At 32.9% G+C, this 23534-nt stretch overlaps 1 protein-coding gene across 3 annotated transcripts; it reads left to right on the top strand.

Moving 5' to 3' along the window:
* The first annotated feature begins 12437 nt into the window (after positions 1-12437).
* Positions 12438-23173, top strand: LOC148628237 (uncharacterized). Of its 3 annotated transcripts, none has more exons than XM_088584947.1 (5): positions 12438-12596; positions 18169-18339; positions 19372-19536; positions 20953-21643; positions 22417-23173. In XM_088584947.1, exons 2-5 carry the CDS (start codon positions 18189-18191, stop codon positions 22751-22753), a joined length of 1344 nt encoding a protein of 447 aa, XP_088441073.1. In that variant the 5' UTR covers positions 12438-12596; positions 18169-18188; the 3' UTR covers positions 22754-23173. The 3 variants fall into 3 exon arrangements, with proteins under 3 accessions (XP_088441073.1, XP_088441083.1, XP_088441065.1); XM_088584957.1 differs by lacking the exon at positions 12438-12596 and adding an exon at positions 12982-13002; XM_088584939.1 differs by lacking the exon at positions 12438-12596 and adding an exon at positions 13403-13544.
* Positions 23174-23534: the final 361 nt, after the last annotated feature.

The raw sequence follows: 23534 nt of genomic DNA, 5'->3' as shown, positions 1-23534 counted from the left end.
TCATAAGCTGCATGTATATTATAGTAAATGCTTTGAATATATGTAAACCTTTCCGATTCTTGGAAATATTTCTTTAAACACCACATTTTTCAAAAAGACTCATTTCTGATGGAAAAATATATAGAAAATAGATGAATACATTAATTACAACATTACAAAGTTAAATACTCAAAGTTAATTAAATGCTCGAAGTATATCACAATTTGCTTTTGTTAAGATTTGTTAAAAAATATTTCTGAATATTGATATCGTTATTGTTGAAAATGTAAGTGATAACAGTTTACTGGTATTTTTTTGTTCTGTTATTTTACTGTAGAAATAGGTGCTTAGTTGGCCAGGTTATTTTATTTTTTGGTTCTTTGGCCTTCTCTTATGTGTTTTAATTGTGCCTCATTACCCATTGTGATTTCCATAAAAAAAACTGATTTCATCATTTTTCATACCTTGTCACATAAAGTTGAGAGGTATTTTGTGATACCCTTCAAAATGTTGCATGTCCATCTGTCCTCCTGCAGACAGTTTTCAGAAGATAACTTGAGAACAGATCAGTGATTTTTTTTTTTGAACTTTGCACAATTGTTAAGTACATTTGTACCATAAAACATGGATCATCCTAAAGTTCAAATGTAGTTTTGGTGTTAGGCAATTTCCAACATTTTGCCATCCAATTTTTTACCATTACATGGCAGGATATCACTTAATTATCCATTAATGCCATATATTTCTTGTACGAATGAAGTTGAGTACCCTTTTCACTGATATGGGGAATGGGGCAAAAAATATAGAAAAAGTTTTCTTAATTCATTGATATTCAAGACAAATGCCAAAGAACCAAGAAATAAATTTTTAATAGCCTTAGGTATATGTGATAATAGAGTTATCTCCCATTGTAATTTGAGATATATTATATTGAACAAATAAGGAAATTAAACCATGTGACGGATTCTACATCTGTACACAAATAATATCTTGCAACATTACTGTTTGCAGGATTAAAAAATTGTGTAAATTTACAAATTTTAGCATTTATATAAATATCTTGGCTGTTTCTTTTTTTGTGTGTATTTCCTTGTATTCTGTTAATTGATTTTTTTTTATTTGTTAAGCATGCATATTGGTATATTACTGGTTCTCATTTATTTTCATATTAAAAGTATTTATTCCAAAAAATGTAAAAAAATGTATCCTTTTTATGCTAGAAAGCTTACTAAGTATATCCAATACACAAAATACATTCCAGTTATTTTTTGTTTGGCATTAGAATACTTTATTTTTTAAGTTTTTTTGTTAAAAGTTTTGTTTTTGGTTGTGGTAGGATAGATGCAGTTTTTGGTTTGTTTTGCTGTTTTAAGTTTTTTTTTCGGTAAAAAGTGTTTCTCTAATCAGCTTGATGTTGCATGTAGATAGAACCTTAAATTTGACTGAATTGTCAAGTAAATAAACATATGGAATTATTTTAGGTTGTCCATACTTAATACTTGTGTTAAATTGAATTTCTCAAAAAGAAATTATTAAGGTTGTTTTTAAGACTTATTTCAAAATTTCCATTTTATGAGTGTTGGTCACATATAGCATTGAACAAAACTCGGCTAAAATTTGTTTCTATCAAATTATTCGAAGAAATCTTATTTGACATTCTTCCATTTATATTTGAGTGGTGGGTAGGTGCTATTTACTTTCATTTCTGTTAAGTATCAGTCTTTATAATTTTGAATAAAATAAAAATCAGACAGGAGGTGATTCATGCATATCAAAAACCCATTGAATTCAATGATATTTCTGGTTCAGAAACAGTTACTGATCACATAACCAGTCTTAGTTTTGCATTTGGTTGTTACTCTTTTGAGATAAAAATTATATAGATTGTACCTGAAATTAGCACTTTGCAAGAGTTATCATTCTTGATTTATGTTTGATTTGGTTGATTTTAGTGGGAGATAAATGTATGATTTTCTCAAAAGTGCAGATCTGAATACAAAAATAATTATCTTTGTGTAAAAATATAGCATATGTAGACTGAAAGAGTATTGTTTGTTTAGTTGTTTTTTCTATACCATGAATCATTTTACAATTGTCAGTGTCTGAATTTTATGTGGACTGGTACTTAAATCTTCTTGACAAATATCCTTATACATGTGCCTTTGAATTATACTGAATTCTATTTGAAAAATGCAAAAAAAAAAATCTTTGAAAATATTCCCATTTATTGATCTGTTAAAAATCTATTTAAGGATGGTACATGTAATATTTTGACACAAAATTTTAGTCTATTAATAAAAAAAAAACTTGTGCCCAAAGGACAGTGATTTTCAGCATAATTGAAATCATTTTTTTTCTTCAAAATATTATTTTACTTGTGTATAAATGAAAATGTGGGTACATTTATTGTTTTGAATTATTCAAAAATATGACCTCTCATTTATAGATTTATTTTCTAAACTGACATTGCATTGATAAAAACTTCCCATCTCTTTTAGTCAATGCCTGCTTCTGTAGCTATGCATGTTGATATATATATATATATTTATAAACATTTTTAAGTTATAATATACTTATACCTCTCTTACTCATTACTCTAACCTCATATTCATATCTACATTTATATGTGATTATAATAGGGTATGTAAGTCTCGTTCTAGTTTCATTTTCTGTACCGGAATTTACAACGTAGAATGTATTGAAGACTGAAGATTGATCTGCATTTTATTGTTTACTTCCGGGTACTTGAAACCCAGTTTAACAATGCAAAATCTTCTATTTTATGTAGAAATAGATATTTGTTATTTTTTATCGGTATTTTTTACACAAAGAGATGTTTTGCCCTCAACACTGAACTCAACGCTCTCTAAATGACAAGTCTCCATGCTTTTGAATGGTAGACTAGGACCCATTCTCGTGAAATCATGGGGTCACATGACAAAACTTACATACCTTATTGATTTGGTAGCTCTCATCATTGTAGAATTGTCTTTTTGAAAAGGTTATTTTTCTTTGTTGGTTAAGACATAATAATCGCTTCTGTAATATTAAGTAGCAGTCTTTGTAAAAATCAGGTAAATTTTCTATTGTGTGAAACACCCAAAAAAGGCTACACATTTTTATTTTTGTTATTAAGTTGTTTTATGGGTTTACATGATGAAGATGTAGACTTTCCAGCCATATATCACATTTTGCACGATTCTTAGCTGGAGTACTACTTAAATAGTCCATGTGTGCATTTTTCCATATACATGTTAAGCTTTAATTCTTTTAAAAAAATTACAAGCTATTTACTCCTTGTCACAGCCATAAATACAAAGCAAAACTTCTCTGTGATGTTTTATAAAAATCCTTGTAAAAAACCAATCTATAATGTTGTTATTTTGACTGCCTATTGGCAATAATGTTTGTCATGGTTTATCATGTCTTTTACCACAGCAGTGTTCTTGAAACTTTTGTAGGACAAAGAATTAAAATAATGCACCATGTTGCATTGTAAACACAGAATATATATATATATGTGTGTGTGTGTATAAAACTTTTTTTTTAAGTAGCAGTCCTTCTAAGAATCATGCAAATTCTGTAATATGTGATACACCCCAAAAAAGGGTACTTAATTTTATTTTTAGAACTTAGTTGCATTTTGGGAATAAATGATGAAATGTATAATTATTCACTACAATCTGTCTGCTCTAAGGAGATAATTCACATTGAAAATCCAAGTTTCTATTGTATTTTTTAAGAATAAACTCCCTTCATTTTGAATTCTACAGTGCATTCTATATAAGTTTTCATCTCCTAAGGAAGAAACCACACGTTTCTTTTTGTTTAACATAATATTTTAAACAAAATATCAATAATAAAAATATGTAGGCTTTCCAAACATGTGTCACATTTTGCACGATTCTTACCTGGAGTGCTACTTAAAGCCTGATTATCAAACTTTGAATTTGTGTAAACAGTCAAGTTTAAAGAATATTTGTACAATCCATAAAGCCATAATGCCAGTTTCTGTATCTAAAGGGATTGGTTCACTAAGTACCAAATTTGGCCCAAGCTCAATTTTTGACAAAAGCTTTACAGATGGATAGGTATTGATGGAATAAATACATAAAAATATTTAAATGTCTGAATATCAATTCTGCGTTTCCATGGCAACCGATTGAATGTGTCATAGGAAAATCACAATTTTTTCAATAAAATGCCATATTTGGCCATTTTATTCATCTTTGGTATTGTAATTATAATTTTGTATGAGACTTAGTAGTAGATTAAGGTTAGTATGTTACTTGATATATGGCTGATATTTGTTGGCTCCTTTGAAGAATTTTAAGTTGGTATAATGTTTACAGTTGAACAGTACAGACTGTTTTGCTCTAGAACTTTAATGATCCATAACTAATTTTTATTATCCACTAGTATATATTTTTTTTGCATATGAAAATTGCCCATTTTCCTATTATCTACTTGTGTATAATCAAGTTCATATTAATCTACTGTGTTATATTACTTTTTTCTTATAGAGAATTCTACAATGAATAATGAGGCTCTTTATTTAGTGCAATATTTCTAATCAAAGGTTGTTTCCCTTTACACCCTCATATAGTTGTATACCCTTAAACATTGTATTTATCCATTTTTTTGTTATTTTTGAGTCCCATTTCATGTTACCAAAGAGAAGTTCAACATCAGACTTTATTTCATTTATTGTTTTGTTTTTCTTTATGTACCATTAGGACAACTTAAGTCACAGTTTAAGTGAACTTATAAAATATGATTGTGACTGGTTTTGGGAGTTCAGTTTAGTGCCTTGTTCACATATGTAATGCACATTCAATTCCCATTATCCTATGTGCATGAGATGGATGTGCTTTCGTGACATCTCTAGGATTAACAGCCTGTATTGAATGAGTATTCAAATATAAGTAAAAAATTAGTGTTGCAAAATAAAAGAAGTCCAATTCACAGTCACAAGAAACTAAGGACTTAATCTACCCAATATATATTTTTATTTAGATGAAGCAACATTCACAATTGTATGATACCCACATGATGATACTGGTATAATGTGAATTCAAATGGAATGTGAGTTTGCTCTTGGCCATGGACTATGTCTATTACATATTTAATCTTTGCAGATTTGTTTTTTTTTTTTATTGTATACTGAGTTTGGTGTCACACTTATTTCATTTCAAAATTTAATAATAATTAAAGTAAAAATTAAAACAATCCTTACCTACCGACCCTACTGAATTTTATAGGGGTGATTGAAAACTCAACATTATTTTTTTTTTTTTCGGCCTATGTAAAAATGTTGGTGGATTTGGTTTAGCTTTGGGTCAATTGAATGTGCATTTTATTGATGCACATGTATCAAGGCTTAGCTATGGGTTCAATTCAACATGCTTTATATTGATGTACATTTGTCAAGGCATAGCTATGACCGATTGAATGTGCATTATATTGATGCACATGTGTTGAGGCATAGCTATGGCTTTGACTGAATGTGCAGTATATTGATACACATGTGTCAAGGCATAGCTATGGCTTTGACTGAATGTGCAGTTTATTGATACACATGTGTCAAGGCATAGCTATGGCTTTGATTGAATGTGCAGTATATTGATACACATGTGTCAAGACATAGCCTACCCCATTACCTATAGCTTAAAATGTAAATTCAGTGGGTTATTATTATTTTTGTTTTTTTTTGTTTTTTTGTTAACATGTGGAAGGATGATACTGAAAAGTTGTGAAGTATTGCAATGTTTTGGTGTTTTTGTTTGTTATTTTTTGTGATTGTAACAAATGTGACTTGGCTGAGGTCATATGAGCTAAAACATCCATCATGGCTTTTTTTTAACATTACTGGAACATAATTTTTACTGATGTCACAAAAATATTATCGCCATTTTGCAATAGTAATACATGCAATATTTTGAAGTTTCATTTGAGTTTTTTTTTCTGTTTTAATATTTTACAGATTATCATTATATGATATGCAATCATTGGTTTATCTCTTTTGAAAATGAGACAAATGCAGATACCCTTTGTAGTATAGTAGTTGTTGACAGTTATATTATTTTTTTTCTTTTCAGTATATCTTAGTTAGAAGATTAATTAACATATATGTAGTAGATTTAGTTTGTGAGAATCCATATGACAAAAAAAAATGGATATGTTGTAGAGTATAAGAGCATAATGCATAAGTATAAGGAAAATATTTCTGTGGTATAAGCACCTTAATGCCATGTGAACTGATACTGGTCTTCAGGGCCTAGTTGTTCAAACTGTATCCCTTGGGTAACAGTTGTCCACTGGAAAATTTGTATGAGTTATACTAGACTTATCCAGTAGATAACTTTTGCCCAGTGGATAAATCTTTTGAATAACTGAGGCCCTGATGCAGAACTTTCATAAAATGATTTCTATAAGGTAGTTCTGTAAACACAATAAGTTATAAGATGCTCATCTGCTGGACATGACCATTGGTAAGGCATTGAAATTGTTATTATAAATCATTGTAGGACTGGCATAATTGCTTATCCTATAACTTGTATGCCAGTCCTACAACAATATCATTGCTTTACAAGAAGTCACGAAAAACTGGTGTGCATCTCATGACATATATGTGCTATGTTGCAATCCTTTTTACAATTTAAAAGAAAAATATTCTTTTCAGGATTGTTATTTATCATGCATTATGTTTTTTATTTACATTTGTCTGATACAAAATTTGGTTATTTTACTAATGAATGGTTTAAACCACTCACTGTCATTTTGTGGTAATTTTCCGTCTGCTATCTATTTAGCAGACGTTCTTGAGAATCATCAAAAATGAAGAGGAAAAGAGATAATTTGTACTAAAGCATTTGTTACTGTTCTAATGTTGCTTTAAAAGTTCTACCTGGTGTGCACTTTATTGAACAAGTAATAATTTAAAGAAAATAATTATTCAATGTAAAATGTGCACTATATTTATTTCGTCATTTGTTGATAGTGTGATAAATGAGCTTTTTTTCTTGCCAGGTTTTTTTGGTCTTCCAAACCATGTTATAATATGTATTAAAATATAATTTCTATACATGAAATACAACAACAAAACCAATTTACTTGTAAGAAAAGATCATATATGAAATATTTTTATGAAATTTTATGAATTTGGTGTCTCTCAACATTTAAATGCTTCTGACAATATCCTTGAAAAAGAAATTCTTGATAAAATTTTCAAATAGTTTTTGCAAACGATAGTATCTATTTTTGATCCTGGGAATTTTTTTTTTTTAAAATAGTTGTATAAAATTTCCGTATAAATGTACTTTTTCATCTTAGAATACTCGTAGTTATTTTTTTGTAATTTTTGTAGAGTTATTTTTTAGAGTTATGTAAGATATTTAGAAATATTCTTTTAACTGGTGCTCTTGACATGATTTTTATACCCTCTCTCAATTAGTGGGTGGTATATTGGAATCACCTTGTCTGTCTGTTGGTTCTTTCCAATTTTGTCACAATTATTTCGGCTCCCTGTTGATAGATTGATTTCAAATTAGGTGTGTGGCTTTATATAGATGGGGCATACATTGTATGTGATTTTGGGTACTGTTTGATATCACCTTCCTTTTTCATAGGACTTTGCCATTTTCACTGTGTACAATGATAGAGAAATGTGACTCCTACTGATTGGATTAATTTCAAATTTGGTATGAGGCTTTTTAGATGGCAATACGTTGTAAGTGATTTTGGTTGCTGTCCAACATCAACTTCCTCTACGAGTGAGGGTATAGTTAATATTGCATTTGTTCTTGATTTTATTTTTGATGTAAATAGATAGAAATTGTACAGCAAGGAATTTTCCTACTGTCCGTATTAATTTGAAAAGTAAACTAAATATCTACTTCTTTTCAATAGTTCTTTTTTTCTAATAACAGTCAGATACATACTTTATAATTCACCAAAGATTGGAATTTTTTATACTTAAAAATGCAGAAAGAATGTATCTTTACTATCATTCTGAAAATTGAAAGGATACTGAAACCACTACATTATGCTTGCATTCAATTTGCTAAAAAACGAGATGTCATGTAAGTTTCCTAAGTTTAATCTATATTAGGTATTTTTACTGTCATTTACCCAAAAAGCTACCAATATGTCTTTACAATGCTAATCTTTGGATTTTTTTTTCAGGTGAAACAAAATGTCTTGCAATTTTGTTTAAATTATATTTTTGTAGTTTTTACCTGTGTAAACAAAGTTATGGTTTTGTTTGGTTGTGCCAGTGTGTCAATTTTCTTTTGTGTTTACACATTTCAATGTGTCAACAATCAGTGCTGTGCCATTTGTTTCATCAAAAAAATAACCATTACACAATTATTTGATTTTATTAGTGGTAAATCTGAATTTACTTATGTTCACTAAAACCATACCATCTGAATTTGTGTTTCATTTCTATCCTTGATTCCATTCCATATGCAACAGTACCGTAATCAAGAGAACCAAGGTTATAGCAGTAATCAAAAGAATGTAATCCTGGGACAAAGACCAGACATGGAAAACAGACATACACAACAAAGAACATAAAGTAACTAAAATCATACATACAAAGTAACAAAAGCAAATGAGCAAATCGGACTCCACTAAAAACTGGGAGTATGGACCAGGTGCACTGGTAGGGTAACCAAGCAATTAATCTAACATCCTCTTGTTACTGGTATTTTGCATCCACAGTCGTTGCTTATGGTACAATTTTACTAGATTATTATACTTCTCCCCCCAAAAAAAATCAAAAGAAAACAAAACGAACAGAAAACACACGAACAAATCAAAACAAACATTTACCAAATCAAAATAAAATGAAAAAATGCCTAATTTTCTCCACAGGTTTTATGATCACTCTGCAGTTTCACAAATTGAATATTTTTCTTGGGTTACAGGTTACACAAACTGGGTACCGACAACAACATAAAGTGAAAAAATATGGCTTAGTACAACATGCTTAAAATTAACGAGCTCAAGCTAGCGAACAAGAAGAAAGCGTAGGAAAACTTCAACATCTAAAAACCATAGAACATAACAAACCCACAACGGACTTACTCATTTTAATTCATATTATTTATGTATCATTGGATAATTTCGTATCAAAATTTTTGACACAATTGTGTTAATGCACGTAATTCTGATGCATTTCAAACTGCTTTATTGAACTGAGATTGAAAACTTTTGAAATAAAATTTTGATTGCCTTCATAGATGCAAGATATTGATCTGCTTTTAATTCACGACAGCTTACATGTAACGCTGTTAAGAACTTGTACTTTCGATATATGGGCACTATTAAAGAAAGGTTTTAAAGTCAATTGCTGATAAGCTTTTCAAGCCGAAAAAAACTTGTTGCTGACACAAATAATCAAACTGGTCAGAAAAAGTGTCTTGGAGGTGCAGTTTTTGTCGCATTTCATGATCTTCCAACAACCTGGTACTGCTATACAATGCAATGCAATGAAAGTCTTTTTGTTTCTTTCTTGGCTTGCACTGACATGTTTATGATGAATATCGGCGATATGGAGTCAAAAACAAACTAAGACCAAATCAATTCGGATATAATAATGCACTGTTTCGTTATGTGCGATAAAATCAACTCTGGCCACTAACGAAGTTTTGTTTCTGCTATTATCTTTGAACTGCATTTATTGCATTATTGGTATTATCTTTTTTTTTTTAAATTAATACATGATTACCGTTTCTAAACAAACTGGTGTTCGTTGTAGCCAGGACAACAAGAAATTTTAGACATGTTAAGTATTGTTCTTTCGAGTTAATGAAAAATTCCAAGTTTATCTCAAATTTTGCCAAGAACTGAGATGGTTACATAAAACTTAAGCCTACTAAACAGTTTTCTTCAATATTATATAATTATCTTTGCAAATATACGAAAAACTCACACACTAGACTACATGAGAACTTGTTTTTGAACTAATGGAGAAATGGCTCTTTCAAAACTGCTTTTGGAATAAAAAAAATATCGATATTTTACTGCAAATGTTTGACATTAAAAATAATTTCAGAATGTGTTTTTTAAATATTTACTTTCTAGTTTTTACATTTCGATACATCAAGGGTCAAGGTCGGCCTTTCATTTCGGACTGCTAAAATTTGAAAGTTTTTGGCACGTTTAAACTACTGCTACGTTTGATTGTTTTTCCTAAATATAGCTATTGATTCGTGTATGGGATGAAATTTGAGCTGATCTGATGTAAAAAGTTTGGAATTTTTCTCACCAGCAAAGGGAAGTAAGACTTACAAAAATGATGCAAAATTTTTTTCTTAAAAATCATGATTGATCTTTGACCCCATTTTGTTAGAGACGTGACCACAATAGATATGTAAGACATCACTATTTCGATAGAGCTTGAAATATGCTTTCCATCGATATATGATATAGCCATATATTCCGGTGCATTAAATTCTAAAAAAAATCGATAGCCCGATATTCTTCTAATATTACTTTTTGACACACTTAAGCATTGGGAATACCTTTATTGACTAACTAGTACGATACTTCAAATTAGAATATGAAATTTAACAAGGCAAATATGACGTATTGGACGGATAAATCCCGTACTGGCGCACTTTTATATTTTGTAAATGTATTAGCAGTTTTGTTCATATTTAGGGTAATATTCGAACTTTAGTCAATAAGGTTCATTATTGACAAACAACTGGGTTGGACACAATATAGCACAAAATTCGAAATTCAATTCAAGATGAATTTGATTTGCACCCTTTAGTTTCTGCTTTATGTGTACTAATCAAACACATTTGCATTTAATTTAGTAAATAAAAAATTCTTGAGCTGTTAATCTGATAGAAAAAAGTGGGCAGTAATTTTCATGAGGAATCCAGTAAAAAAAATCAAAATCGTACCAAAATATAGACACTGATTTTTAGGATGTGGCCCATTTGACCCCATATAACTCTAAAACCGTTGGAGGTATCTGAAATCTAACTGAATATTGCAGTCAGAAATCTTATCAATCCAATAAAAAATAAAAGAAGTAGATTTTTTGGTTTGGTCCAGTTTCTTACCATTTACTCTTTGAACGGTTCTATTTGATCTCTGATTCATAAAAATCGAATAAATAATAATTTTTTTCTGCCAATTTTAATGACAACACAATTTCCCCTTGAAGTTCCTCATTTTCAAGCGGGGTGGGGCAAAAATCTTTTTACTTAAAGTCTTCTAAATACTACACGGCCTTCCGTCATGTCCCTAGGAACGATGTAGTAAAATTTCAGAAAGAACTGATCTGTTTATACACCGGGTAGGGGTGACTATTTCTAATGTTATTTTGGGGCTAGCTGCACTTTGCCTTATTGTAGGAGGGCTTCCTTGTTATTCAGTGAAGACCCATGGGTGGCCTTGACCTGATATTTTTTTTTAATTTTAGTAACATGTAACCCGGTGGAATTGTTGCTTCTTTGAGATATTCTTGTTATATTTTATGTGACCAGTATGATTCTCGTCATATTTTATGTAAACAGTATGATTCTCGTCATATTTTATGTAAACAGTATGATTCTCGTTATATTTTATGTAACCAGTAGAATTCTCGTTATATTTCATGTAACCAGTAGAATGACAGTCAGACTTAGACCTTATCAATAACTACTATACTCTATCGTTTTGTGGCAATTATTATATTCATTTGCGCAACATGTACACTATACTCTGTTATTTTCGCCAACAGGTATACTTAGAATCTAGTGAGTGCCGATTAGTACGTTTCAGTGGTGGATTGCGAACGGAACTACTCAGCCTTTCTCGACACAGAAGAATTTTTTTTATAAAACGTGGTATGTACTAGACAGAAGAATCTGTCCGGAAATTTTCCGATCCGATTATATTATTTTTAATAACTGAACTGATTGAATTTTTCCATTACTTAAAGTCTTCGTATTTCTTTCCTCATCTCCTTTGAACATTTTAGTGTCACGTGGTGTGTGAATCTACTTTGGTTTGCGAATCACTACAAATCCGGCATTTTTCAAGAGAAATTCTCCTTTCTGCATTCAAGGTTTTTTTTTTCGTGAAGCAGAACTGATTGTATTGGATTGGCTTTCTCTAGAACACCACATATGATTTTTAGGATTTTCAAGAGTTTAAATAAAAACATTTTTCCACCTACACTTACATTTTGCACTCACCAAACCTACCATTTCAGAAGAACATTTTATGTTATAATGTTAAATTTTCTTACAAAAGTTTTTCGTGTCATGTTGAGTTGTTTGCTCGTTCTTATAAGTCACAGTTAATATTGCTTAAACACTAGTTTGTAAAGAGGAAAAAGAAAATGCACCATTTTGATTCCCTCTATATTCATATACTCGCTCGATAATATTTAATGCAACCAAGCAGATCACTTCCTGTCGGTGGTTCAAAGGTTAAATTGTTTAGATTACCTTTATGAAGAGAGATTGCAATATACGTTTTTCATATGTTGTGAAAATACCTGAAAAGCATATTGTTTAGGACTAACACACTAATTTTCAATATACTAGATAGGACATGCAAGCTGTCATAGGACATGGACTCTATTTGTAATTTTAGAAGGCAGGACAATGGTTTGTTTTTAGATGTCTAGAAATGTGAAATGTACCGGTCCCAGCCCCCAGTACATATCGAACTTTCACTCGGTGAACAGAAAATCACGTAAAAATCATATTAGAATTTCTGCGAAATTATATTTCCATTATTTTTTTTACTCGTAATCTTTGATGGACTTTGACAAACTTTGAATAAAACTCCATCGAACTTTAACTGTTTAACAAACTTAGATCGTGTGAACAGGTCTTAAAGGTTTGGTACACGTACAAACATGAAAACTATTAACCATGTCAAGTTTTGCACTCTTCGAATGAATCTAATGTGGGATGTATATTGCCTACAAATTTTCAGGATGCATGGTTCTATCAATTAGGACAAAAGGAAAAAGATGTTTAAAGTTTCATACCTTAAAAATAAGTGCTGGTAGGTATTTTTCACAATATTTTTACGGGGTTGGGTCGAGTCATTTTGAAAAGTAGGAGTGCTAGCCGGTGTTCCTCAGGAAAATGGGTTGCTAGGGCATTATTTACCATTTTTTTTGGCAATTTTACACATAAAAATGACAAATTTTCCAATACAAAGGAGGGGTGCACCCTTGCAACCCTGGATCCGCCACTGTTTTTACCTCAGTCAGTTAATGGGGAAATAATCAAATGTTTAACGATGCTTCTGCCATAATGTCAATACAAATGCTACGGTAGGCAGCAAGAACTAGGGTAGGCAACCGTATGTAACCTTAAGATATTATTCGTTATAGAAGTCACACACCATGGATTGTTATTTGGTTTGATTTTCATATGATATTTTATTGACTAGCATGCTCTAATTAACTTGCGTTTTTTGGTTTTTAACCTTAAAATGTGATTTTGCACACGTCGTTCAAAGCCCATTTAAGTTAAGCATAAAAAGGAGTTGCTGTACATCTCCGTGAAACACAACAGTGGACAGACGTGTGTAAAACACGGGTAAGCAATTTAGATATATGAAAGTATTTCAAGCAAATCTAGCATTTTTTTTCTATAGACAGCATACATATTTCTAGTCCGAATTTCCTCTGACCCTGCAACCCTCCTCTTTTTATTTGGATATTGATATGTCCGGTTGGGGTCAGAACGATGTGCTATACAAAAAGTTGGAGATTTAGCGGTACCGCGGAGTATCGCCCTTCAAGCGCTTGTAACGACTTTCAAGTTGAAATTGTGCACGTCACACTAACTAGTCTGTGCAGGTCCGGGTGTTTAAAGAATAGGCCTGCAGCAGCGCTAAGCTTGTCGTAAAAGGCGACTAAATAGTGCTCAGAACCCAAGCCAGGGGCTAGGGCGCTCTGCCCACAGAGCAACTGAGATGTGTGCCCCAGGTGGTGGAATGGGGTACCCCTGGCGTGTTACATGCTGGTGTTGTCAGGCTATAATACGGAAAACCTGACCGCAAACCATAGTGGTGCACCGTGTTGGGAAAGACGCCACGTTCCTCGCACGTTAACGAACCCTACTGTGGTATTCTCCCGGAGTAAGAACCATAGGGCTCCGCCACAGGAGGCTAAATTGCCCGACCCTACCCACCTCTCCCTATTTTCAGTAGCAATCAAAATTTGTCGACCCAATTGTCCTTGTGTCCCATCCCTTTTTCATTTCATCATTTCATGTTCATTTTGTCATCAATTTCATGTTCATCGTCTGAATATAGATGAAATATTGCTGCTCGGACGTTTAACCCCAACAAACAAACAAACCTACCTAGTTCGATTCTGGAATCATTTTCCTGTATGCTGAAACCAAATTTGCTACAAAAATTACATTTATTATTGAAGTTTCGATAATTTTCCACGAGAGATCCTGTTTTGTTGATATTTTGAACCGTAACAGAGAGTGGGCGGAGCTTGTTACCTTTGGAACGGAACGGAGCAGAAACGATTTTTAAAACCGGAATCTAACAGAATATTTCAAAATTCCGCTGAAAAATTACGTGCCCGCTACCCTTCCGTTCCAAAAGTAATTCTTTCGTAACACAGTTTTAGCCAATCATTTCCTACATGTATACTTGGATTAATTTTCGTTTTCGTGCTGACATATATACTTAGTACTGTTAGACCCGGTTTTCACTCTTATGTGGTATTTGTAATACATGACGGACTTTCTTAGAGGGGTTTCTTAACGCCCTTGGCTGTCATTTGGAGTCTCTCACACACGGTGTAAAGCATTGAAGCGTTTACACAGTTCCCAGGCAGTCATACCTGTGAATGTGGGTCATGGTGTACTATTGGGGAAATTATGTGACCACGTTCATGGATTAAATGCATTATCACGTGATTTAATGTCGATCCGTGACCTAGTGATCCAATTTGTAATCTGTACACTATATATTGTACAGCCTACATCATTTGCTGAATCTTTGACCCAGCAAAATACTTTTTGGGATAAAATCAACACTTCCAAGTGCATGTGAGACAGAAAGATATGTCAACTTAATGGTGCACGCCAGTCAATTGATGAGAAATCACCATGGCCGAAAAAATAATTTTATGTTTCCGATCACCATTCTAAAATTTTGTCGGGTCGGTAGGTAGGAATTTATTTTTATTCAAAATTTAAAATGAAAAAGTTATAGTGACACCAAACTTATAACACAATGAACCAAGTAAGAAAAAAAATAGACTTAGTCCGCAGCCTAGTCCATTTTGGGATTCGCCGCTTGAGATATTTTTTGTGTTGACGATGGTGATCAAAACAACAAATATTTGTTTTCAAGTGCCGAATTCCGAAAGGGACTATCCACGACCAAGAGCACACTCACGTCATGTGTATTTACCACCGAATCTAAATATAAACAACCAACTTTTCTCTTTGTTTTTCCATCTAGGATAGAAAGAAAAACATCTATGGCTTTATTTTTTACTTTTTTTCTGAAGGACAATTGGCTGACTTTATAATTATTTTTTTTTCTCAAAAAAACAAATAAAAACTTTTGGATAGGGGGTCTAAAGAAGGGTCGGTAGGGTGACCGGAAACATAACATATTTTTAGGCCTAATAGGATGGTCTGTTTATTACTCCATCTGTGCCAGGGGTTGTTTTGTTGCAAAACACATGGCATTGAGGAATCTTTTGAGTTGGGATAGTCCAATTAGCTGCCCATTACTGTAACATGAAGTTTCGTGGACTCTACATTATACATATAGACATTATGTACACGTAAAAGTACAGTATGCATATAAGTACATTCCCGGGGAGCTCCAACTATTTTTAGTTTTGCTATATATGAATATGTCAGACTGCATGTACTGACAACTCTTAATATGATATTTAATTAAACAATTTTTTGTTTGACTTCATGCCAATAAAGTAAAGTTTGTACATGTACATAAAATACAATTTTAGTCACATTCATACTTTCGTAATATTTGACTAAAATATTTGTTAAAAGGGTGGGGATTTTATTAAGTAACAAGACATTAATACTACACACGAAAAAAAAATAACTAAGTTTTATTAAATTGTGAAGAAGATTTACAGGATTAAATGAAATAGCGATTCTAAAGTTAATGACAGTGTTGTGAAGTACTAAATGTACTTACACGTTATGTTGGTTCTGAAACCAGTACTACAGTATAGGAAACATTTTTCAGGCTATTTAGAAGTTGATGAAATTGATTGATACCAGATTTAGTTGAAATATTGATTTTGAAGTATTAACTGTGAGCCAGTATCAATGAATTTAGCACTAAAGGCCTTCATATACCGGTATTGTAATTTTGATTTATAAGAATTTTGAATGTTTTCTGTTGAGTACATGACTGTTGGTGGGAAAACTTTACAGTTTTGCAGTTTTATACTCTTTTGATAGAGAACTGTTTAATGGACTAATGTAAAAACGAAGATTGGTATGGTGCTGACAGCGGCGTCATCGTCGGCGGCGTCGGTGTCGTCGTCGTCCATATTCACTTGGTTTTCGTTCGATGACTTTAGTTATGGTTGATCAATTGTTATGAAATTTTGATATGATTTTACTAACTACTAAAGGAATGCTCCTATTTAATTTTGAGTTTATTACCCCTACCGTTTTCAAATTAGGTCCATCCATGTAACTGGCAAATACCACACTGTTGGTTCCTGTTAATCTAAAAAAAATGAGAGTCCAGAATTTTACCAAGCTAACGTACATAAAGTGAAATGGTCAATCCTTAACATGACATGTCAAGTTCAACACATCTATGCAAGTACACCTTCAAGGAAGAAGCAGTCATATGTATATGACTTGTCTTATGGTTATTGCAAGCCATTGTGGAATTTGTTCCCCATTTAGATGTTTAGTAACATATGTTAATGGATATTTATCAACATACGCATAATTTGATTATTGATATCAATAAATGGAGGAGTTTTCCAGACAGTGTAAACACATTCAAGACAAAACGTAAGTATGTTCAATAAAATTTGCTCTTCCGGCAATGCCAGTCTGCGTCCATACTTGCCCCTCGGGCAATAACAGTCTGTGTCCAGACGTTTTCTATTTTACGTACCTCATAATTTGCTCTTTTGCAAAATCAGAAGTTAAAATTGCGTACCTCACAATGTGTTCCTTTTGCAAAATCAAAGGTTAGAATTGCGTACATTATAAAGAGTTACTACTGCAAAATTAAAGATTAGAAGTAGTAATTCTAACTATTTTACGTACCTCATAATTTGCTCTACTTCAAATCAGAGGTTAAAATTGTGTACATCACAATGGGTTCCTATTGCAAAATCAGAGGTAAGAATTACGTCTATCAATATATGGTCCTATTGCAAATTCAGATGTTAGAATTACGTACCTAATAATTTGTAACTGTTGCAAAATCTAAGGTTAAAATTGCATACCTCATAATGTGTTCCTATTGCAAAACCAAGTTAGAATTGCGTACATTACAATGTTCCTATTGCAAAATTACAGGGTAGAATTGCGTACCTAGTAAGAATTACGGCCCTCACAATTTGTTCCTATAGCAAAATCAGAGGTTAGAGTTACATCCCTCAGTAATTTGATTCTTATGCATAAACATATGTAAGGATTGTATACCTCAGTCAGAATATGTGGTAACTCACTTTACGATTATATTATGATAACAGACTCAGTCTATGATCCATTTGTAAAATCAGGCGTAAGGTGTGACTTCCGGTTTCTTGTGGGAGTTCATATTGCAAGTGCTTTAGTTTTTTGTGTGCTGATTTTTTTTCTGATCTTCAGTTTTTATATAAAATTGTATATTATTCTGGTGTCTATATTGTGTATGATGATTTTCTTTGTTTTTTGATTTCACGTTATGGCCGACAATGACTTCCGATTCTCAAACGATGTCTCTGGTTTGTCCTTTTGTGTTGATGCTTCCGTATTTTTGCCGATACTTTATCTAAATATTGTTAATCAAATTTATAATGTAAATTGTATGTATCTGCATGTAGCAATGTATTAGGAAAACTACGATATAACACCCGTGGCATTTGTAACAAACTTCCAAATTATTACCTTATCTGTAAACTTTGCAGATTCTTCCATAGTAATACTGCAAAATGTTTTTTTTTTATTGTTATCATTATTATATTTCTCTTTGTAGATTGAAATAAATAATCGAAGATGACGAAAAGGGTTTGTATTATAGGAGCAGGTCCGTGTGGAGTATCAGCGCTGTACCATTTCGACAAGCTAGGTAGCGAAGCACCGGAAATCGTGTGCTACGAAAAGGGTAGCACGTGGCTCGGTTTATGGAATTACACATGGATGACAGGTATTGGCAAACTAGTCCTTATTTTGCCCCCTTCTTTTGGAGAAGAAATATTGGCGATATAATTCACATTTAATATAGTTTGATGTGGTGAGATAGTACAAACATATTTTATTCAGTAATAATACAATTACAACAATTACATGTATATACAAAGTCCGTCTCCTTAAAGCAAGGACGTACTAGCATTAAATTTAAGTAGTAATTTGGCACGCTCACAAGCTTTTTTGTTGAAAAAATATGCTTTTAATATAATATGATACAATGTATATGAAAAAAAGAAAAAGCGGAAAAAAAGTGGTGACTTATGACGGAACTTAAGAAATTATTGGTTCATATAGTGGTGTGAAAGAGTAATCAAGGGAACCAAGGTTATAGCGGTAATCAAAAGAATGTAATCCAGGGACAAAGACCAGACATGGAAAACAGACATACACAACAAAGAACATAAAGTAACTAAAATCATACATACAAAGTAACAAAAGTAAATGAGCAACTCGGACTCCACTAAAAACTGAGAGCAATGACCAGGTGCACCGGTAGGGTAGAAGTCCGGACCCATCCATTGCTGATTTGTGACCTTTGACATTTCATTTTCCTGGGCCTTAAACAGTTTTCCCTTTCATTTATTAAGTTCATATACTTTATGTGTGCTCATTCAACTCTTAAAAGTAAGAGCCATGGTGAAATAGACGACGTCTTTTGTTTTTAAGGTCAGTAGGTCAAATGTGAAGGTTATCATCTACGTCATTAATTCATTTCAGCTAAAGTTAATCATTTATTCACTCCACCCTTTTTGTAAAATTTGGTAAATTTGAGCACAAAAGGGAAATGAAAGCCTGGAACCCCCAGCTTTTTTCTGGAAGCACCTTAAAAAGTTTCCTGAATTCACTGGCTTTGAATTGATATATATATATATATACTGTGCCAATAAACAGAATCCGCGAAAATTAGACATTTTGGAAATTATATCTTTTGATAGACAGTGAAAACCAGCCTGTTAAATATTAAATCGATTACTGTTTTTTATCGAAGGAACTGACGAATTTGGAGAGCCTTGTCATTTCGGCATGTATAAGCATCTGCGGTCGAATGGCCCGAAAGAGTGTCTGGAATATCCTGATTACACTTTTGATGAACACTTTGGCAAAGCAATACCGTCATTTCCGCCACGCCTCGTTTTGAGAGAGTACATGGAAGGTTCGTATGCAGAAAACTTTTCTATAATCTACCTCCATGATATAACGTGTTTCTGAATATCCCGGTTTGGATTACATATATAAGGCACTGACCCTCTATACTGTGTGTGTGTGTGTGTGTGTGTGTTGGGGGGGGGGGGCTGATGTCGGATATATTTTTTTGTTTCGCGCAATCGCAAAATGTTTTGTTAATATTTCAGAAGTAATTGAAATCGTTATTTTATTTGAAAATTTTCCCTGCTAAACAATGGACACATTATTTTTTTTTTCAATGTTAGATTAAAACAATGATGTCGAAAATTGGATCATTCATTTTAAAAAAAAAAGAATCGAGCCCCCCCCCCAATACAGACTAGTATTAGAGATGTGGATATCTTTCTACTAGGACTTTACTGGTCCGTTCTTATAGCCATGCGTGAACACACACGCACAGAGGCGCGGATCCTAGAACAGGTTTGCCCGGAGCACGCATCACGCCCCCTCGCCCCCTAAAACTTGGGGAAAAATTGCATAAAATCTTGTTTTTTTTCTTACAAATTCTATCCAAAAGTTTTCTTGTCTCTTCGTTTGACATTTAATTCTATTTGCGCCTATAATTTCGCCCTGCACATATACGCAAACCGAATTTCTATCTAGTATATTACCAATTCTTGACAAGGTTAAATTACATAAATTACTACCTATACATCTAACAACACCCTTTTAAATCAAAGAACTCATGTACTGTGTGCATTAAGATCGAGTTGAGAAACTTATATACTTAAATCCAGGGGCGTTGCTGCCTATACGCAAATACGCAGTTGCGTACTTTCGGAAAAAGTAACAAAATAAAAACACACATTTTAAAGATGAAATAAAGGTTTTATGCAATGACCCACCGTGGGCCTTGAGCGACCCCCCCTACCCCAAGACCCCTCGCCGTAATTTTGCGTACAAATAAAACAGGCCTAGCTACGCCCCTGCTTAAATCTAACAACATTCGATCAAACGAAAACTTGCAAACTGTTAGTACGGTATAGAAGCAGAGGCTACTTGTTTTAGTGTCTTCGATTGTCCCAAACTTTCATTCCGTTTGAAATTAGACTGGAAATTTGATTAAAAATATTTATTTATTGCGTAAACTTCAATACCTCAAACTTGTGAACGTTGTTATAACTTGTTTCGTAGAGGGTGCGAAACAGGCTACTGCTTTGTCAATTCCGACTTTCGGTCAAAATTGACCAACAAACAAAGCAAACAAAAGACAAAAAAATTGAACTATACAAAAAAAAACCAAAAAAAAAACAAAAAAACAACATCACAAAAAAACGAAAGTAAAAAATAAACGAACATCCATTAATCTATGGATATCTGCAGTGAAAATTACAGATGCGTCATGTAGCAAAATAAATTAAAACCCATCATCTTTCTAAATTAGGAAGATTTGTAAAGAAAAGCAAGACAGATCTCAAGCGATATATCAAGTGGAACACCGTTGTCAGGAACGTCAAATACCACAAAGAAACTGACGATTTTACTGTTACGGTGGAAGATCTAAAAGCCCAAACCACATCAGATGCCAAGTTCTCCCATGTAATAGTAGCTGTTGGCATTTTCAATGTCCCAAATAAGCCGACCTTTGTAGGAATGGAAACTTTTCCGGGAATCATAATCCATGCTCATGATTTCCGTGAGGCTCTCCTATATAAAAAACGTCGAGTGTTGGCGGTTGGGGCAAGCTATTCGGCAGAAGACATTGCCCTTCAGTGCATAAAATTTGGCGCAAAAAGCGTGGTCACATCATATCGAACAAAACCTATGGGTTTCAAATGGCCAAATGGAATTGAAGAACGTCCATTAATTAAAGAAGTATCAGGAAATACGATAAAATTCATCGACGGAAGTTCCGTCGACGTGGACGCCATTATTCTCTGTACTGGTTACCGATACCATTTCCCTTTCCTCGATGAAGATTTACGCTTGCGCTCAGCGCCGTCACTGTACCCGGAAGGGCTTTACAGAGGGACACTATGGCTGAACGGGGGCAACAACAAAGTATTCTACATGGGAGTTCAGGACCAGTACTTTTCCTTCACGATGTTTGATGCACAAGGCCAATGGATCAGTCGGTATTGAATCGTTATCTTCTACTGATATGTTAAGTAACTTGAAAGTAAAAAATCATGTAAATTGAGTTTTGAAGTACATTTCCATTATGTCTTCAAATTTAGAACCACGCGGTCCTACCGAACCTATTTTATTCATAACTGGTTTCGTAAGCTTGTCACGTTCCATAAATTTGTACTTCGTTAAATGTTTTCACTGGGTTATTGACAAATATGAATATTTTATTAATTCACATGTCCTTGTATATATTTTTCATTTCGTTGACAACAAAGTTTTGATCGGGAAATTGGAACAGTATGTCTATCACTAGAATCTGCCAATGAAAAACTTAGCATCTTGTTGATTTTACGGACATAAAAGGTCATATCATGCAAGTTTTACGTATCGAGGGATGCATAGATTTACCGTTTCATTTCAACTATTAGTATTCTACCTATTGAGGCATTATCTGGTCATATTCCAGTATCCAGGGGGTGGGCTAATGCCAAAAAAAAAAAAATGAAACTTAGTTTCATGGGCAAATATTGCTATACGTATGGCAAGCCAAGTGGACGAAAATCAGTATTTTGTAATATTAGAAAATGAATTTTTAATATTACAAATTCATTTTTTTTTATAAAAAAAAGTTTTTAATATTAGAAATTCAATTGAATTTCATTTTCATTTTCTACGAAATAAGTATTTTTAGCAAAAGGGGTACTAAAAGCCGGACTTGTCATGCTAGGTATTATTTACTGTTGTTTTTTGTTTTTTGTTTTGTTTTTTTTTTATTCAGATACATAATGGGAACAGCACCAAATGCACCCTTGAGCAATACAGAAATGAGAGCTGACGAAGATATTTGGTCAAATAGAGCCAAGAATGTCAAAAACACTCTCGACGGTATTGATTTTCAAACCGACTTCCTGAAGAGTTTAATAACCGGAACTGAATATGACGTCAGGGTATTGAATGCTGGTTCCCTATTTCATGCTTGGGAGCACGCAAAGGTCGACAATATCGTTACCTATCGAGATTTACCATTTAAATCCGTGTTTACAGGAACAGTAGCAGCAAGCCATAAACCATGGATCAAAGATTTTGATGACTCCGTTAATTCATTTGTGAATTAGACAAATTGAAAGCTTAGTTTTATTTCAAATTGGCTTATAGAATAGATAGTATAAACGTAGTCCAAATAATTATGCCATCTCGGAGGGCTAATTTCTATTTTGCTTGGTCACCTCCTATCGTTAGTGAAGCATAAACGTCAATTTAAAAAAATGCCTCATCGAATTCTTGATTTTCTGGATAAACGGATCCAAATTACTAACAACGCTTGTAAATAAGACATGAGAAAATACTAACATTAAAATAATATGATTTCATACCTTGCCTATGAGTGACAAAGTAATGAACTGCTATGGAACGCCTAAACTGTCTGATGAGATACACATTTGTTTACGTGTTGTCAATTTTATTTCACTTGCTGTGGTTTTATAATTACATGTGATCATTTTGTATTTACGTTATGTAGGAACATCTTTACATTATGTCGTTTTGCCTTTACGTTCTGCCATTTCGTCTTTACGTTCTGTCGTTTTATGATTACGTTATGTCAAGATATATTTACGTTATGTGGATTTCAAAATTTTCTCCTCTGACACTACTTGACCAATTGCAACCAAACTTGGTATGAATGTTCCTTGTGGTGTCTTGCATAGAACTGATGTGGGGAGTTTTGATTTGTTGAAAAACATGACCGTCGTTACTAAAAATAGAACATAGGGGTCAGACAATAGTTTTTTTGCATATAACTCCAAAACCGTTAGGTTTTGCCAAATTATTTTTATTGCTGAAATGATCCTTATTATAAGGCTTACTAAAATCTCCAGGGAGAAAATTTATCAGACG

Source organism: Perna viridis, chromosome 1 (genome assembly GCF_037379345.1).
Source record: "Perna viridis isolate PV_CMFRI_1.1 ecotype Kerala chromosome 1, ASM3737934v1, whole genome shotgun sequence".
NCBI lineage: Eukaryota > Metazoa > Mollusca > Bivalvia > Mytilida > Mytilidae > Perna > Perna viridis.
The sequence above is the reverse complement of the archived record's forward strand: the minus strand, read 5'-3'. Positions and strand labels throughout refer to the sequence as shown.

Coding starts and splice junctions, on each gene's coding strand:
- LOC148628237 (XM_088584947.1), top strand. CDS start 18,189: ATGACGAAAAGGGTTTGTATTATAGGAGCAGGTCCGTGTGGAGTATCA. Junction 18,340..19,371: donor GAATTACACATGGATGACAG/GTATTGGCAAAC, acceptor TTTTTATCGAAG/GAACTGACGAATTTGGAGAG. Junction 19,537..20,952: donor TTTGAGAGAGTACATGGAAG/GTTCGTATGCAG, acceptor TTTCTAAATTAG/GAAGATTTGTAAAGAAAAGC.